Source organism: Gallinula chloropus, assembly GCF_964237585.1.
Source record: "Gallinula chloropus genome assembly, chromosome: 21".
Lineage (NCBI taxonomy): Eukaryota > Metazoa > Chordata > Aves > Gruiformes > Rallidae > Gallinula > Gallinula chloropus.
In genome coordinates, this window is record NC_140106.1 from 3,082,383 (window position 1) to 3,101,866 (window position 19,484).

The following is a 19,484-nucleotide window of genomic DNA, read 5'->3' on the forward strand; positions in this document are numbered from 1 at the left end:
CATTCCTGACTGCAAAGCAGCCACTTTGCTAAAGGTCAAGTCTCACTTCAAAAGGAATAGCTTAAAAACAAAGTATTTCATAAATTGTTAAACAATTTAACATGAGCAAAACACATTTTGCTATAAATTCATTCCCCCAAAGAGCCAAGAAACTAAAAAACTCTTCAACCTGAGGCAGATATCCACTAGGCAAAATATTTGCTTGCCTGGTTTAGGGGAAGGGTATGAGCTGTAGAAAAGCACAATCTCTGCTTAACTATAAGCAACCTGTACATATATAAAATCAAAAATATAAACCTAGGGTATATTAAAATAAGATGTGTAATTCACATAACTGAATACATGTAGTCAGCAAGCCCACAAGGCACAGAAGACTAATCTATTTTCTCTACTTACTTGGCTGCTTCTTCATTAAGGATCTTTAAATAATGTTTTACTGGGGAGAGAAGTTCTGGGATTTCCAAAAGCACATTTTGTAATAGTGGAGTTTTCACTTGAGAATGTATGACTGGAACAAGAGCTTGAATTTCCAAATCCAGACGGGACAGGGTGCTGAGTATCAAGAAAAACTCTTGGGTTGAGCACTGAGAAAGAAGGCAATATGTAAACCATTACAGTGTATTTTCATTTAATCCTACATAGTTGGGGTTTTTTTGCTTTCAGAAAATGACATAAAATACAGTTTAAATGAATTAACTGTAACACAGTTGCATAATCATCACATTCAAAAGGTTAATAAAGCATACTAATTGTTTTAACCATTGTTGTCAACAAACAGTTGAGAGCTGATGTACATTACACTTTTTGCTGGATGGTGGTCTGTAGCACATATGCAGTACACAAATAGCTGAAAAATGGACTAATTATGTGCAAGAATCAAAAACGCAGGCTGAGAAACTTTATGAGTACCACAACTTCTCCATATGGATTTCTGCATCTATGTGCTGCTATCTGAATCCCCAGGCTGCTGTTTTGGCAAGAGGGGGTTTGGAAAGACAAGGTCAGGCACTAAGAGGCAGAGTCTTGGAATAAGAACACAGAAAATAAAAGAAAAAAAAACCCACAGAAAGAGAAAACCAGCAGTCATTGCTTAAAGTGCTTGTAGCTATTGCCAGTTTCAGCCTCTGTCAGGTCACTCCTAGGTCTATGTAATAAGAACACACTAACCTGGACTTTGCCTTTCATCCTCTCCTCAATAGGTAGAAAGAGATTGTTCTACCTATGTCAGACAGTTAGCCAGGTACCACAGAAGAGGAATCTTCCAGATTTCAGCCAATACCACACAGCACTTTCAGAGCTTGCTTCATGATATCCACAGAGCAGGAGCATATTGGTTCCCATAAAGCAGCTTCTCACCATAAACAGTGAAACTCCTTTTTTAAACATTAACATGACTTCTGATGTGGCTCAAATATTTTGCTGTTAGATTCCAGACACTCTTCAAACTCATCAGTTTGCTACCTTCAGTTCATTTCCAAGCATTAGGCAGGACTTTGCAAGCAGTTAACAACTTTAACAGAACGTTGCACTTCCTGCCACGCTCGGAATCCCCTCCATGCAGATGTCCTATTCAACTCTTAGTTACCTGTGGAAGTCATGCTCCACCTGATAGCACGTTTGGTTTTGTGCTACACAACATTTGCATACTAAACGGAACTCAGAGACACTTAATGCCTTCAAACCCTGCTAAATTCAGTGTCACTCCAAGACAATTCCATTTGAGGTTTGAAAAAAGTTGTCCATAAATAGTTATGCCAGCATTTTTTCACATTTTACTGATCCATAGGAACATTCCTTCTTCAGTTTTCTGAACTTCTCCCATCAATCAACTGACACTACTGAAAAGCCATGTTTACATTCCTCATCAGAGGAAGTAAAGTGTTTTGGTTTTGCGTGGCTGGGTTCTGGTGGAGAAGGGGAGCTGCAGGGGTGGCTTCTGCAAGAAGCAGCCAGAAGCTCTCTGCAGGCCCCACAGAGCAAACAGCAGCCAGCTGATGGTCAGAGTCATTGCTGACCAAGGCTGAGGCCATCAGCGATGGTCACAGTGCCTCTGGGAACCACATTGGGAGAAAAAACCCACAAGCAGCTGCTTTTTGCCCCCAGAGAAGGGGGTGAGAAGGTGTAAGAAACTGTGCGGACACCAAGGCTGGTGAGAAGTGAAGAGGAGGTGCACCAGGTGCCAGAGAGAAGATGCCCCTGCAGCCCCTGGAGAAACCCATGGTGGAGCTGGTGTCCCCCCACAGCCCATGGAAAAGGCTGAGACCCCCCCTGCAGCCCGCGGAGAGGCCCCTTATATTCCAGGTCCTTATATTCCAACGAATTACATGATTACCATTTCCTTTCAGAAACTAATCCATAAAGCAGTAAGTATTGCCATGTAAAAGTTTTATCCAATAGCCTCAACTTCCCATCCATTAAATTAATACTCTCCTGTATTACACTAACTCAACTCCCTCTTTGCTCTTAATACTCTTCAGATATCTCTAAACCTTCTGACATCTTTTAATCATCAATTTAACCACACAATAATCTTCTGATCTATCCTCATGAACAGTCCATTATTCAGCCACATGAAAACTTTGGCAGTCCCCTGCACTTGCTGCAATTTACCAACATCTTTCTGATAATCTGGAATTTACTTATTCTATCTTGTAAAAGCTCTAACAAAATAAAATAAAATAATAAAACAGTAAATCTGTCAATGGCATCTGAAGTCAAAGCACAAAGGAAAGGTCTGAAAGACTAAACAGGTGATAAATCCAGTCTTGCACTCAACGTCAAAATAAAGTGCAGTATGACTGACTGCATCATCATCATCAACCTTGATGCACATAAAGGACAAAATTCTGGAAGACTTCCTTTGACTACAAATTACTCAAAGAAGTAAAGGCTGAAGCCTTGCTACACAAAACTGTGAAGTAGGTCCCTGGAGCATCAAGTGATTCACAGGAGAACAATGTCCAGAAAAGAAGAACAAGCAAATACGGACTTTAAGAAACATATCAGTTTAACAGGTGGCATTTTTTGGGCTTTTCTTTACATTATTCTTTTTAAAAAAGAATTCCAATAGTTATTTAATTACTACACTACCTATAGGAGGGTGGGTTACAAATATGCAAGAACACCTGTCTGAGGAGTTCTTCCACCAGGGTGGTGAGGCTGGTAAAGGTGAGGCTTCAATAACAGGAGGAAGCCAGGTTTTTATAGTGTCACCTATAAAAGAATCTGTGGAGGGAAAAAACACACACACACAAACTTGGTTGTGTATAAAAGATACTGTAAACAACCCTGAAAGTAATCATGAGATGTCTTGAAGGATGCTTAATGAATATGCTGAAGCTTCTCACAGCAACTCTGATAGTCTACACACCACAACAGTCACCTAATGAGTTAAAAAAATCGATGCTACTGTGGGATACAATCTACAGGTGGGAAATTCAACATGCTTTACTGCAAACAACTTTGTTAAACACAACACTCCCAAGAAAGAGAGTAAACATCCCTATTTTGTGCTTATTCAGAGTATTACTGTTTCCCCTGGCTTCATTTTGGTAGCACTGCAGGACTTCGCATCTAAAATTTAATGGCTCCACTGAAGAAATGATTTACTAAGCAAACCGATAACTTGGAACAGACACATAAAAATAACTCCAAAAAGCTGGGCCCCATTAAGTGGGACTGATTCCATTTAAATCCTAAGTAACCTTATAAAAGACACATAACTGTGTTATAAATTAGAAGCTTTTAAAATACAGTAAAAATGGTTTACATAAAGCAGGATTAACAGCTTTGCATTCAGGGAAGATTCTCACAAGCTTATTCAATGCTATTTTTGAAGTCTAATTTTGAAATGCTGTCAATGATAGCTGCAGCTTTTCTGGCACTGTAGAAAAAAATAACCTCAGAGTTGACAGTGATGTCAAACAATAGTTTCAAGCAGCACTGAAAATAGTATGGCTGCTGCCGAGAAGAATGCAGGGAAAGATGCACAGCTCTACGCCAGGTGTGACGACGCCCTTTCAGCAGCACTGAACACAACTCAGCTTCGTTTGCAAGGGTGAAATTTATTTTTCCCAGCAGATCTAAAATGGAGCCACACAGCTGACAGCCACTGACCACGTTAAAAGCACTTCAAATAAAAAAAGCCAAGCTAACAGGAGTTGAAATTCAGCGTACATTTATCACTCCTTTCAAATGGTAATAACTACCTTTATGTTTTCATTATAGTGAACTTTTTTTTTTGGTTTAGGAAAAATTAGGTATTTAATTTTAAGATTACAATGTCCCCTTGTTATGGCACTGTTTATATTAATTAGCCTAATGGGGAGCACTTTGCTCAAAACCCTATTTAGTATTGCAAGTCTCAAAATACCTGCGATGCAAAATCTTTAAAAGCAGTGTATAAAAGAGGTGCATAGTGCTATGACAGAAGAAAAAAATGTAAAAATAAATTAAGATATGCTCTAGCTGAGTCTGTAATGTATTATGCTATGAGGATAATTTATTTTAAATGTTCTATACAAACAGCAAGTAATTTCCTGAGCATATATCACAGATAGTGACTTCATAAGGTGAAAAGAAAAACCTGAAATACAACATTTTTCTCTGAATCTTCTGAAAATCACAGTCTTCAAGGAAGTATCAAACATACCTTCCAGGGAAGGGCACGTGTTCAGCACCATTCCATTTCACTAGCTCAGGTGAAAGACTTTAAGTACTTAACAACTGAGCTGGGCAGCACCCTTCTCCTCAGAGGAGTCTGACGGTGAAGTAGTGGAGTATTCACTGGAAAACTGAAGGCAAATCCCACACAGAGGCTGCAGGCAGCCAAGCAGCAAATACTCCCCTTGTAGCAACCGCCTGCTTTATTCTGCACAGGCGAGCAGCCTGGTAAGTGGGCAGCAGAAGTTTTAGAGACTGATTCAGAGTTGAATGGCAGCTTGTGAGGAACTCCAAATGAGAGCGAGCTCCTCGAAGTCAGGAGAAGAGCAAAGTGGAATGACATCTTACCACACACCCTAGTAAGGTTTGATTATTGACCTCACTCCTTGTGTAGGAGTTCAGTGGAACAGCTGCACTTTAATGTGCTCCGTACATTCAGTGACCATTTGTTGTGATGATTCCTGTCCACTTTGGTGACTGAGTTTTAGTCAAAAAAAGAATGTTTACTGAGCAGAGGGTACAAATAAAACAAACATTTATGGATCAAGCCTGTATAAATATTTATCTTCTGAAACACACTGCATGAAACCAGGCATGAAAACAGCAAATAACATCAGAATGGCCCTGCAGGAAACATTTTTACAAGTACCCATGGCACGTGTTCTCTGTGTTGGTTTTTAGACCTACTCAAGCACAGGTCTCTGACAGCTCTGTGCACTCCAAGGCAAGACTATGCAGTCATCACTTTGAGACAAAAAAAGTAGTGTCCTGCCATTTGTATTTCCTACAGTCCTGAGGTGTAGATCACAAAAGGAAATGTATGTGGCCTAAAGTTTTTTCCTTTACTCCGTGGCTCTCTCCAAGGGCTACAGGACATGGCTAAAATAGTTACAGAAGGCATTGAGACAGTGTCTTCCAGCAAGATCTAAATCTGCACCAACTCCAGGCACTGCTGCCTCCCAGTTTACTGCTGAAGTCAACTTCTGAATGCTACCAAGAAGTCTTCAAACAATTAATCTCCAGCCATACTTCTCTTGCCATAGAGAAGGGTGAGGCCATTCTGCTGTTGACAGTGTTTCTGCCTTGAAAGATGTCAGGTACTGGAGCTGCAGGAACTGAGAACAACCAGTCCTCATATATTAATTCCACTCTCCATAGCAACAGCAACATTGCTTGTCTCCTTAACCATTCCCTAGTTCTCTTCCAGGCTGGAGCAAACCCACCACTAGCAATACAACCTCCAAGGTTAATATCTAATTCCCACTACAAAGAATGCTGTTCTAATACCAGGTTGCTCATACCTGGAGGAAGATCAGCAATATTTCTTGGTGGTTTGGGGTAATGGGAAGTTATGGAGGGTCAAATTAACAACTGCCAATTTGAATGATACTACCAGATGAGAATCATTAGCAGACTTTAAAAAAGGAAAATATACAATGATGCTATTTACTCAAAGACCTCCATTAAAAATGCTTTGCCTTGCAAAGTCAGTTCCAAACCAAAGCAATTTTTGGCCTTCTGTTTTTTCCTGTCTCCTCTAGAGGTTACTAGTGCAACGTGCAGTCCATGACAAAATACCTGCAGTGGCTGACCTGAATGAAAGATGTTTGGAACATCTGAGATAATCCAGCCACCTCTGTACAGTGCTGAGGTCTCCTTTCATGAAACATTCCTCCTCAAATTCTAATGTCATTGAAATCTAAATCACAGAATCACAAGGTTGAAAAAACCTTTAAGATCATCAAAAGGACCTGAAGGATTAAATATTTGTCACATTCACCTATTTTTCCTGCAGTTGACATTGAATTAACAAGCCTGTATTACAGCATATTTCCTTGGTTAAGCCATCAACACATTTCACTGGGAGTTTTGGAATCCTTAGTGGGAATAAATTGCAGGGAACCTTATTTTGAGCATGTGAGAGATGGACATCTGGAATTAACAGAACTGGAAAGGCTCCTAGTGGGAGATTAAATGGCAGAGTTTAATGGATACTCCAAAAAAAAATCATGAAAACCAGTAACTCTGTGTTCTTGAATATGTATCTGTTTTGCAGGGACCTTTCTTCAGGCTCCGTATTCACTGTCTGTCTAGACTATGGAATCTGTTTCCCCAAGTTTGCTTTTGATTCTTTATTCAAAACAGACACAGTTTTTCAGGGACACTGTCATCTCCTCAAACTCCTAAAGATCTTCAGTCCTCTGGGCACTCTCCACAGTGTTCTGCAATGAATGACAAACTAGACTTTTACCAAGTGAAGCAAACTCATCAAAGGAAGAGTGTGCTTGGAGCTCCCCCCACCCCATTTACCCTTCTTCATAGTCTTGCTGGTGCACTTCTCACCCACAACGTCTTTCCACCATCTGAATCACTAAACATGTAACTTCTTGCTACAGTGGCTGTTGTTAAAATAAACTACAGTCACCTCATTCCAAAAATCCTATGAAAATACAGGGGCTCTGAATGGTTCCACCTAAATAGTGGCTTTAAAGCAGAGAAGGGCAATCAGGCTTTGAAATAGGAGGGGACACAGGTACAAAATAATACTGAAAAAAAAGGGGCCAGAAAAAAAGGGAAGCACAGAATAGCAGTAGAGATTTGCCAGGATGTTGTGAGACACAGATGTATCCCTACAAACCTTCTTAGGTATCACTCAACCTGAAATTAGTTAAACCATTAAAAAGTAAATTTTCCAATTCCTGGACAGTTGTTTTGAACGAACAATTATATCATGTGGATACAGCACACTTTAGAGGCTGAGGAAGTTGGTGGACTCAGCCCTTTCAAATACCATTACAGCTGGATCTCTGTATCCATTCATTGAAATACACAAGTCTTTCTGCTGCAACACATTAGGGCTTTAAAAATTATTCCAGAACAGAATTTCAGATTTTCAAAGAGGAAACCTTTGTGCTGAACCATTCAAAGAAATTACAACTCTGTTCTCTTTCTACCCACCTATTCCTTCATCTAAAACAAACTGTCAAAACCCTTCTATACAGCAGTGAAATGAAAGAACATGAAGTACTGCACAGGTGCTATTAGCACATTAATCTGCTTCAACTAAGAATTGTCAGTGTCTCATTACAAGTAATTCTTATTAAAATGTGCAACTGAGATGCAAATTACAGAATTCATAAACAAATTAACATTCATTTGAAAATAGCTAGCTACAGCCAAGTGGTTTCACTTGCAAGTGTGATTTTAGATAAGTATAAAACAATGTGTTGCGTTCTGTAAAGGGAAGTAATTTATGGCACAAAGACCTATTACACCATCCCATCTCATTGAATCCAGCCACTAAATCATAAGTATCATAGATGTTTTTCCTGTTAGCATTAGCAATACAGTATATGTATTCTAGATTTCTACTCAAGACATTTCTTCTACCAGCGTATCACTGATACAAAATAAGGTTCTACCATAAGACAAAAATAATTTTTATAACTTGCATCCCTTTAGGATGTCAGCCTCAGTCTTACTAAGAATATTGTTAAACAAACAGGAAAACCTATGGAAGTATATTAAGACAGAATAATGCTATTTAGAAAACAATAAATTAGGATAATTACGGGTATACCTGTCCTGGTTTTGGTCAGGATGGAGTTAATTTCATTTGTAACAGCGGATGGAATGCTGTGTTTGAGAGTAAGATGGGAGTAGTGCTGTTAACACCCTGTTTCTAGTTGCTGTCAGACAGTCAAGGACTTTCTCAGCTCTTCATGAGAAAGGAGGGGCGAAGCCAGGACAGGTGACCGAACTGACCAAAGAGAGTATTCCACGCCAGTTATGTCCTGCCCAGGATATTGGGGGCTGATGGGAGGAAGGCCTGGGGCGGCTCCGGGATGCGCGGTTCTTGGGGGACGGTCGGGTTCTGGGTCGGCTCTGGGTGGCACGGCCTGAGTTGTGTGGTTTGGTGAGAAACTGCATTGTGTATCAACAGCTTCATATATTTTGCTTTGAAGTCCTGTTAGTATTGTTACATTGTATCTTTCTGTTATCTTAGTAAACTATCCTTATCCCAACCCACGGGCCTCTTAATTTCTTGATTTTGGGGTTATTTGCCCCTTTCTCTTCCTTTTTTCCCTTCCCTTACTTCTCACCCCCCTTCCCTCTTCCCTTTAACCTGCTCTTTTCCTTAAAGGAGCAGGCAGCTGCGTGGATCTTGGCCCTCAGCCGGGTGAAACCACGACAATACCTTTTTATGAAAAACACTGCAGAGGCCTCTCTCTATATCTGGCAGCTTACAAAGAAGATTTCGAATCTGACCAAATACAGTGGATTCTGACTGTAGAATTTCAGACACAGCATCAAGCCAGGCGTTTATTTCACTGTAAAAGAATAATCATAAGATCAATAAAGCAAAACTCTGTTCCTCTGACAGGCAGCCACAGAACTAGTGAACTTTCTCCTCTAGTTTGTTTAGGTTTTGCTGCATTGTGTTTTTTTAAAAACTTTGACTAAGGGCACATAGTAGGCAAGAATTAATAAATGCTGAGAAATTCAGACTTTCATTTCAGATGCAAGAAAAACCTTACATAGAAGCTTATTAAGCCTTCCTTTGGCTCAAACAACCAAACATAAATTTCATGTTCTTCTAGTGGTACACAGTATGAGCAGCACTGAATCTTGAATACTTAACCTTAAATTTGCAAGTAAGTTCCAGGGGGGAGAGGGAGGCTGGGGGGCGGGACAGACGGGGGGAGATTAGGCTTGAACTCTATAAAGTATACTTTATTCCAAAAGGGTATAAATATTAGTTATCATTTTGCCTGGTTTTTTATCCTGACCAGCAACTGGCAATAACATGAATCAGAACCATGTTGGGGTTTTGGCCGCCTTTTTTTTTTTAACTTCCAAAATCTGTAACATCAAATCTCCACATTTCAGGACTTACGTGAAACAGTGAGGAAATACTTCTTATGCACAGAAACAATTCTGTAGTTCTTTGCACCTCCCTTACAATCATATTCTTGCAGCCATTATTGGAAAAGAGCTTTTAAAATGGACAACTTACTGCCAAGATTCACCTGTATCCACACTGATGCTAATGGCACAGCTAAAATTTCTACCAGGTCCATGAACTGGCTGTAGTTTGCAGACCTAAGCTTAACTCCCATTTCTGCTTTTTTGTGCAACCAAATTGCCTCCTTGCTACCTTCTAGGCAAAGACTGAGATTAGGATTACAGGGGTGCTTCCAAAACATACAGGTTAAGAGTTTATCTTTGGGAGCTGGTGAGCCAAAGCACTGTCAGTTCGTGCAGCCCAAAGGAAACAGAGCGAAAGGTAGCTAGCTGGCTGAGGGACAGCACTGAAACAGACATGTCAAAGCTGAATAGCACCATCCCTCTGAATGCAGCTTTTCCACCTTCAGGCCTTATCTCTAAGGTGCAGAGTTTGTGTGCGCTACAAAACTGAGTCGACTAGGTGAAAGTTGTGCTCAGACTGCTGAGGTTTCACCACAAAAACATCTGCTCTGTGGGTACAAGCGCGCTGGAAGGCTTTAGCTGGCGTTGGGAAAGTTTCCGGCAAGTAAGGCTAAATCTGAAACATCATGTTCCAAGACACTCTAAAAATCCTCAAGACGTCCCAGTGCTTATTTTAAAACCCTTGCAGTCTCTTCCAGAATGACAACTAAGCCTTATCACAACATTCTCCTCCTGAGACAAGAAAGTTCAGAAATTCCCCAGGCTGTTCTGTGTGTGCCTGTCCACCCTTGCAGGTTAAGAACAAAGCTGTCTTCTGATACAGACACTTCATACAGCAGCCAAGTGTGTGCAAGGCAAATACAGCCCAGCCCACGTCGGTTCTCATGGACCAGCGAGATGCTTAGAGCTCAGGAAGCACAGAAGGATAAAAAGAAAGGATGCAATCAAAATGTAAGGTTTTGGGGGAGGCTGCTGCTCTTGTCCCTGACTTTTACTGCAGAACTGACTCGCCACTTTTCATTGTACCTGCTAACAAATACTATCCATGAGAAAAACAATAAAATTAGGCAGCTCCACAGGTTGCAGGCATTACAACAGACCAGCAGTCAGAGGCCTCTGGCCCTGAAGACAGCTAAATCTGAGCCCTGGAAATTTTATTACATGCCATCATGACTGGATGTGCCCTGGGATACAAATAAATCTTACAGCATTTAAGTGCCAGGATTTTTTCAGTGACCTGCTGCTTTACACTAAAACAATAAAACCAGTGAAACTACAAATGGTGTGCTTTAATCCCAGAGCAGCCTTGCTGTACATCACCAGGGTTTGCAGTGCCCCACCTGCCATCATCTACCTGGAGCACAGGTGGATGCACTCCTTCATAGCCACTATGTGAACTGGGGACAGACTTTATGCTCACTTGACCCTGGGCACTGACTACAGAACTCCATCAGTTATCTCTGAGCTGGACCACAGCCTCTCCAATCATATCATAACCACCAAAATATTCCAGTATTTTGAAGGACTGAAATGTCAGGCTTTGTAGGCTCTGCTTAGCAGCCCTGTTGCAGGTCACAGAAATACCTTCCTCCCCATCACCATTCCACCCTTCCAGCAAAATACACAAAACTAAAAACTCTTCCCACTCCTCTGGGCAGGCAGGCAACTTGGAAGCAGCAGCAGCAGACGGCGGCTACTGTCAGTGCAACTGCTCTCAGAGGGGCTGTTTACAGCACAGAACACATTTGAGCTTTAAATCCCATCCTTAAGAGCCACAATCACGTATCTGGTGTAGAGTGGCAGGGTTACTAAGTTATGCAACCAAATAACCAAAGAGCAGACTGTTGGCATCCATACAGAGTATCCAAGACAGCAGAGATTTAAGCTTTGCGCATCAATTAGTGAGGTGCTTTACAACTGGGTAATGGAAAGGAAATTGAGAAGTGTTAATATCAGTGAGGAAGTAATAAAATACCCCGAGTAGGCAGCTTTGAAGCTAGCAAATGTTTACACTGAAATTCTGAAAGGTCACTATCATCAGCCACAACTACATTTTCATGGAGAAATATTAAAATTCACTGTACTGAAGACCCTGGAATGCTCCTCTGTGTGAAGGAGTAGTGAACTGTTAAATTATACACATGTGTACCTTAAAAAAGAAAATAATCTGTGCTTTTGTTATAAAAAGCACGTGTAAACAAAATAATTCTGTTCTAGAACATTGTCACTTAATTTGAACAGCATGATTTTATCTGTGACCAACAGTAATATGTAAAATAGCTGCAGATATTAAAAAAACCCTCCTCCCTTCAAAGCTTAATCTCCACTTTAATCATCCTCACATATGGCCATGTTACTGCAGCCCCAGCAATCTAAAACTAAGCATCCATACAGTTTTTCTGCTTTAATCCTACAAATAAGAAAGGGTCAGGAAAACGGTATCCAGTATCAAATGACCCATTTTTTCCACCTGTAAACAAAACATACCAGGTTTTCTATTTCAAAAGCCAGAAAGTATAGTGAAGAGTTATGTAAAGCTACACGTGTAACAGGAAGGAAAGACAGGGAAAAGAAATTATAAAAACAGCCAGATGACTAATTCCAAAGTATGCTTTTAAACGTTAACTATTTATACTTAAGCTAATAAACATTTTGTTGAACACCACTATATTTTACTGATCTTTGTTAAACCACCTCAGAAGACGTTTGTTCTATGCTGCACAGTTATTCAACACATCTGATGTATGGTTCGGGGTTTCTAATCTCTCATGGTCTGGAAAAATGTTCCATCAGTAGAAAATCTGAATCTAGGATTCTACAACAAAACTCAGCAGCTTATGCTAAGAACCCTTCTCACATTTTATAAACTGGCTATTACTTCATTCTCTATTTAGGTGTGATATTGGACTATTCTTTCCCATCTGTATAAACCATGTCAGCAACCTGAGCTCTATCCAATTTTCCAAACAATCTTCTGTGAAATAATGTAACATAAGTCAGTTGACTAAAAGCAATACACTTACTTCTGCTGCACCCTCCACCTCAGAATAGCATCATTAATACAATACTAAAAATCACTCTGTAATGTATTTAAACATAACACAATCTAAATGCAGAATTTTTTTATTCTAGTCACTTAAAAGAACTACTTGAAATTGAGATACCCCTTTGTATTGTTCTACTGCCAGAGGTGAACAATACAGAATACTAGCAAACACAAAAACATTTGAATCCTGAACTGAAAGTTATTTTAACAAAGCTGAAGGCTGCAGATACGAATGCACTGTACTGAATTATCATCTGAACATCTTAACAATATAAACAGGACAGCTGTTTGCTGGCATGCTAAAAGATACGTTCGCCTCTCACACAGTGAAGCAAAACATTTTTAGATGTGATATCATTTTAATTAAAGCAGGGGGAAACTCATAACATTACTGTATAGGAACTGCAGAAAATTGTCTGTCATATAAAGTCTTTTATACAAGGTAAATAAATACAAATTGATCAGAAATCTCTTAGCTTAAGATAAATGTGTGAAGCACAAGTTCACTGATTATGGTAGTACATAGGTTCAAGTATACAGTGAATGTATAAAATGTACTAAATGTGTTTAGAAACCACAGCAATAAGCAAAACTACCAGTCACCAGAATTCAACAGCTGAAAAAATATAATGGAAGGTATGAAACAACAAACATTGCTTTCCCTCAGATACATTATCTAAATCAAAGCCTAGCAGCCCCCTGTCTAACTGCAGAATTTCAAAGGAAGAAAATGTATTACTTAACCATCGAGCAAATGCAAGATTCACAGGGGTATCAACTGTGCCTGAGGAAGTCTCTGAACTGCAAATTGCTGGAAACTGGGAGAGTGCTTGCTCTGCTCCCACTCTGCTCTGATAGTGGCTGCTTACCTAAGATAAATGCATGAAGCATTTACCTAAGCACAGTACAAGGTGAATGCTATCACAATTTCTGCTGCTTTATATTTTGTCTCACTTACACTTTTTTCATCTTCCTTCTGAACACAGTTTACAAAGACTTCATGAGCCGATCAAGTTAAAGACCATGTAAAAGAGTACAGAGTGTTTTCTGCTTCAGATCACTGTTTTACATAACAAGCAATTAATGTCATCAAAACCCAAAGCCATGGCAGAATTACCACTCTACAATCCATAAAAAAGTACGTATGTCTTTCTAAACAACAATCACACAAAAATACACTCGATCTCTGGCTTTTTTACCTAAGTGGCAACGTTAGAATCTGGGCAACTTTATGGGATAAATCCAGAATTGTTAATTTCTGTGGTGGCCACTGTAATTTTATGTATTAACAACAAAGAAAGAGTACAAATGGGTAATTATATCATAATTACGGCAGTGACATTTAAGTGAAACCTAGAAAAACCTTAGCAACCTTCTGGACTTGTTCACTTTTTTTTTCTATACACAGGAGAAAGAGTAATTTAGTCTCAAACCTCCTATTGTCTTACACTCCTCCAGGGAGGCTAAGCATTTCCCTAAATAAACACGCAGCCAAGAGAAGACAATATTCCTGATGGATCTCAAATGCTTAACAGCAATATACAAGTAATATAAACTTTGTCTTCACATCTGTTTAAGAGATTGTGTAAAATATGCAAATGGTAATCAAACACTTTTGTTTATGCTCACACACAATGTATTTCAGCTACTGGTGACAAAAAAGGGAACTGTTAGATACTTTAGCCAACATGAATGAATTCCTGATTACTACATTTATAAGGAGTTAGACAGAGCATTCAATGGTGCCACAACAGAGCTAGCAGAAATGAATGAGTACATGTGATGATGCTGCAGTCTTTTTCTTTACTACAACAATTTTGAGATCTCAGGCGTATGCTGTAACCTGCATTTGTGCATTTTGTATTGGCAGTGATGCTATAAAATCTTTATTGTTAGGAGGAAAATTTAGCCTGTGAAATTCTGATGTGGGATGGTTGGAATTTATCCCTAAATCACTGCTGCAAAGAAAGATTCTAATCCAACTCTGGGTGATGATGATGGCTAAAGGAAACCAGTTTAACTCTGAATTAAGATGGGTTTCTTTAAAGACCTTTAGGTAGTTTGTTTTACTGCCTAGGTCTCTTAATTATGGGACAAGGTCAAACTTCAAAGCCTTTCCTTTAGGATGGTACTTTGTGCACAGAAGTATAAATAAAACAGCACTCAATACATTCAAAGTCAAGAGGATTTAGAACAAGCTGGTTTCATATTCAGAAAGACATGTTGCCAACATCACTATAAAGGGATGCTCTTCTTTCCAGTGCTGCAGCACATCTCCAAATAAAGGTGACATTGCATTGGTAATACCAATTTACACTCTTTCTCTTCTTTAATAGTAGATAAGGAAGCATCTGCAGTTCTGAACTGTGCAGTTCTAAATCTGCCAAAGCTACAGTCGTTCTGTGCTCTTGCAGGCAAAGTATAGTCAAGCTAATAGAAATTATTGGTATTATCTTACAAAACTTTGTGTCAGCCTCAATAAAAGCATGATGTCATTCTACAGTGGAAGAACTGGGGTACAACAAAGCTACTGGAGTAACAGCGAGAAAAATGGAAAACTTATTTTTGAGATACTTCATTTCCCTAGCACAAAGCAAAGGTTAAAATATTTCTGGCAACTCTCTGAATACACAAAAATTTTGCCCTTCCTTGAGATTTAAACATCAGCTTTAACTAGAAAAAGATAAATTATTATAATTTGACTACAAATAAATAACAAGCAAGGAACTAGTTCTAACCATTCTAACCCATATTTACTACTGGTAAACAGTGTGCTGTGGAGACAAGATCATGAACTACATCACAGTAAAAAGCTGAAATACCTTGGGGTGAATTTGGGGACAAAAATGTGAGCTCATCCTAACAAGGTTTTAAGTGATCTGCTGATGCCCCTTGCAGCACACAAAAAGAGGTTTCATCACCATGTATTTGATGTGGTCTAGAATACTTTTTAACTAATTAGTTCCATGCTTCTGGACTTCTACTAATGGTCTGGAAGAATTTAGACTTTTTCATTTTCCATGAACTCAGCACCAGTGGCAGCATCAGAGTGTTTGACATGGAGGTGTATTGGGAATACTGAGAAAACACTGACCCTCGTGCTGGCTACACCTTGCCACTACCTCAGGGTCTGCACAGAAAGCAGGGACACTGGACCTCCAGGTGAGGTGGGTATTGCCACTTTTATCTCACTACATCTCTGTTACTGCAGAGGACCAAGACATTGATGAAACCTTTGACAACCACTCTTTTCCCATGGCACACTGACTTACATTAGAGGCGTTTAGTTTTTTGCTCTACATTTAGTCCAGGACACTAAGCATGTTCTGTGGCTTGTGCTACACCAGAACTGACACGTGTATCCTCAAAACACAGATGTGAAGTCATGTGTGCAGGCAAGAGAATGGGTGTTTGTCCTATTTCAGCACACACTAACAAGGCCTGTTGTCCCCAAAAAAGAAAGTTTCCCACGTTGTAAGTTGCATGACCGCTGAACTCTATGTTTAGGGCATTCTGCTATCCCTAATCTTATAATTAACCTCATTACGTTAGCTTCTGCATATCATACATAACATACAAAAAAACCCTAAGAGAGTTAACAGAATATGAAAAAAATACAAATTTACTTCATAAAACAGCAGCTATCATCCCAAAGAGAGAGCACTGTGCAAACTACTATATTCGCATCACACACACAAGAAACATCACTTCCAGCTTTTAAAATTTTGTATTAGATACTTTCATAACTCACAAACTAAGAGCATGTTTTTCAGTCAAAGATGTTCCAACCAACTCAGCTTTCTATTTCCTTTTCTTCCTGCTCCCCCTACAGAAATTAAGCAAGAAAGGTACTTGATGGAATTTAACATTTAAAAGGCAAGATGAGCAAGGCAAGATAAGGGGTCTGTAATCCACAAAGATGGAACTCAAATCAGCAGACTCCTTCAAAAAACGATGACTTTCCTGATTCCTCCTAAAAAGTTCAGTCTTCAATGATTCACACATTCTTATCTCATCATTGTATACCTAGGTGAGTAAGTGAGGACATTAGAACTTCCTTGATTAAGCCAAGGTACTGATCACTGATGATCTAACAGACAACTTCAGGATTGCCCAAATGAGCTGTCTGTACACATTCCACCTTTATTCAGTCTAGTGTATAGTTTCTCCCCTGGAAATTTAATCATCATCCCTAGTGATTTTCAACTATAAGGCATAAAGCAGTATGCAATTAATCCTCTCACTTTCTGATACACTAAGGGAAATGCATCTGCCCACTGACTAGAAAAGACGCAGCACAGAAACCCTACTTCCTCTGAAAATGTCACTCCAGGAGGCACAGGTGAATTACAATTACAGACTGTTCTCTGAGAGCATTTGTGTGCATTAATGGAAACAATATTGCTGAATGTCTGATGCACTGAGTACATGAAATTACAACAAAGTCAGAAAGGGAGAAATACGCAGAAACAAAATAGCTTTTTTAGCTTCAAGGAGGGAGCAGTGTCCCCTACAACCACAGAGCTTCCTTCCATACTGAGAAACAAGGCTAGAAAGGGGAAGTAGCAATCTGCAGAATTATGGAATCCTAGAATCTCCGGAGTCGGAAGGGACCCATAAGCATCAGTGAGTCCAACTCCTGGCTCCACACAGGCCCAGCCAAGTCAGAGCATGGGACTGAATGCATCGTCCAGAAGCTTCTTGACCTCAGTCCAGCTCAGAGGTGTGACCCCTTCCCTGGGGAGCCTGTTCCAGTGCCTGACCCCCCTCTCAGTAAAGAACCTCTTCCTAGGACCCATCCAAAACCTCCCCTGTCGCAGCTTTGAAGGAGCAAAGAGCAGAGAAAGAGAAAGAGAAGAAACCAAAACTGCCAATTTGTAAAGCTGGTTCTGCACTGAAACAAGGAAGAATTGCTTCTTTCTTAACCAGCAAATTTAGCTGTTTACTGAGAAGGCCTGAAGTCCCAAGCAGATTTCTGTCCTCTGCGTCCACGTAAGGGCTCTATTTTACTGTTGACTGGTATTTCACCTGCTGCAAGCTCAGAGACACTCAACTCAGTGCTGCCACACACCACACCAGAGCCTGTGCTCTGGCTCCCCCCGCCGACAGTTTTACCAGCAATTCCCAAAAGGTCGTAGAGGGTAGGGAAAAAACAGAAACCAATTGATTTCAATTCATTCCTGTAAAGTGGCCCAGCAAATCTATCTAAATGCTTTCAAGGAGAACACCAGGCACTTAACCAACTTCCACAGAATCTAATAGTATTTTAGGATAGTTACATAAAAAGCCTTTTTGGAGTGGGTGAAATATATAAAAGCTACTATCACAAGAATTTATCTTTTTTAAAAAATAGCATACTGAAATCAACGTTTTTAATCTCTGCCAGAAGCTGCAGAGTGAAACAGTTTAAAAAGCGGGGCAAGTAATGCTCCTACAAATGGAAATGTTCTCTAATATTACAAATCAATCAAATAGGAAGGAAAAAATAGCTATGAGCTTTTCTTTCACTATTGAGAAAAGATCCTTACAAAAAGGCTAATAAGAAAATTAAGCAGAGATGCTTCAGAATATAGTACATAAACATATTAAAAATTCTGTCAAGGAAAAAAAGTTGGTTCCATAGAAACTTTTGTGTATTACCAACAACAGCAAGGTGCAAAAATATTGGTACACCTAATTAGAACTGTTAGAATTTAATAAAAGCTAGAGCAGTTCAATGTATTTTTAAAAGTAAAACAGTAAAAAAATTATTTTAGGCAAACAAACCAAAAAGATTTTCTCTATGCTATAGCTGAAGTGACAAGTAAAATCTACATTGACAACCATCACAGAACACACATTCCAAGGAACAAATCCAAAAAACTTTAAATGTAGTCAACAAGCTTTCCATGGACTCAATACTGCTATTTACTACATATTCAAGTAAAACACTCCAATAAAGCCTGCAAAATAAAATCAGAAAAAGTGGATTTCATTTCAGGAGACAACTAAGACCAAGCATGAGCATGACAACATTATAAAATAAAGCATTTCTGAAGCGCTAATTAATAAAGCATAGCTCAATATACAAGAGTGATCAGAACTAATGAAAAGAAATACAATATATATAGTATATCAGAACTAATATTCAGAACTAATAAAAAGAAATACTTTCATATGCAACATATTGTATACAGGGCTAACAGAAATATCCACCGCTAATTTAGAGCAAATCAAATACATTAATGATGCAAATACTTGTGAAGCAAGAAAGACATCAAACACTAACTGGCATATTTTGGAATAAAACATCCTCCAATAGCAGGCAATCCTCATCCATGGTCTGAAAAAGGATACTGAAACACAACAGTACTCATTCTGATTTCTGCATAGAAATCTCTAACTTGCTCCAAACCTACTGGTTTGAACTACTTAGATGCCCGGCGCCCAAACAGTGGTTTAACTCTTTCCAATCTATATATAACATCCACATCTTCTATCATATAATTTCCTGTTTAAACTCTACCATGGACCTCAAATCTTTAGGAAAAAATAAACACAAATTTAGCCTACAGTAAAGAACTATCTCACCTGGATTTAATGAGGGGCTGGGTTACCCATTTCTTCAATCTTCGACGTCCAAAGGAAGTTTTAGTATGATCCAAGACCCAGAGTAGGCTTCCTTTTGTTTTCCTATCAGTCTAAAACAGTAAAAAAAGCACCATTACTTTTAACTGAATAATCAGTTACTTAAAGATCTTAACTATACTCCTTAAACATTCTGTTGAGGCTTTAAGACAGAGCAACTGTATGTTTACAGATCTTGTTCACCAACAATGCCTTACATAAAGTACCTCCAGCAATCGTA

General features: G+C 39.3%; 1 protein-coding gene across 1 annotated transcript in view; it reads right to left on the minus strand.

Moving 5' to 3' along the window:
* LOC311199741 (DNA mismatch repair protein Msh3-like) overlaps window positions 1-19,484 on the minus strand; it is a gene marked incomplete at its 5' end in the record, with an annotated part of 84,937 nt that overhangs the window by 40,852 nt on the left and 24,601 nt on the right. Inside the window, 3 exons of the mRNA XM_084273875.1 lie at window positions 397-584; window positions 8,861-8,993; window positions 19,208-19,317. Of these exons, the coding sequence (XP_084130001.1) occupies window positions 397-584; window positions 8,861-8,993; window positions 19,208-19,317 (431 nt within the window). The remainder of the gene's footprint in view (window positions 1-396; window positions 585-8,860; window positions 8,994-19,207; window positions 19,318-19,484) is intronic.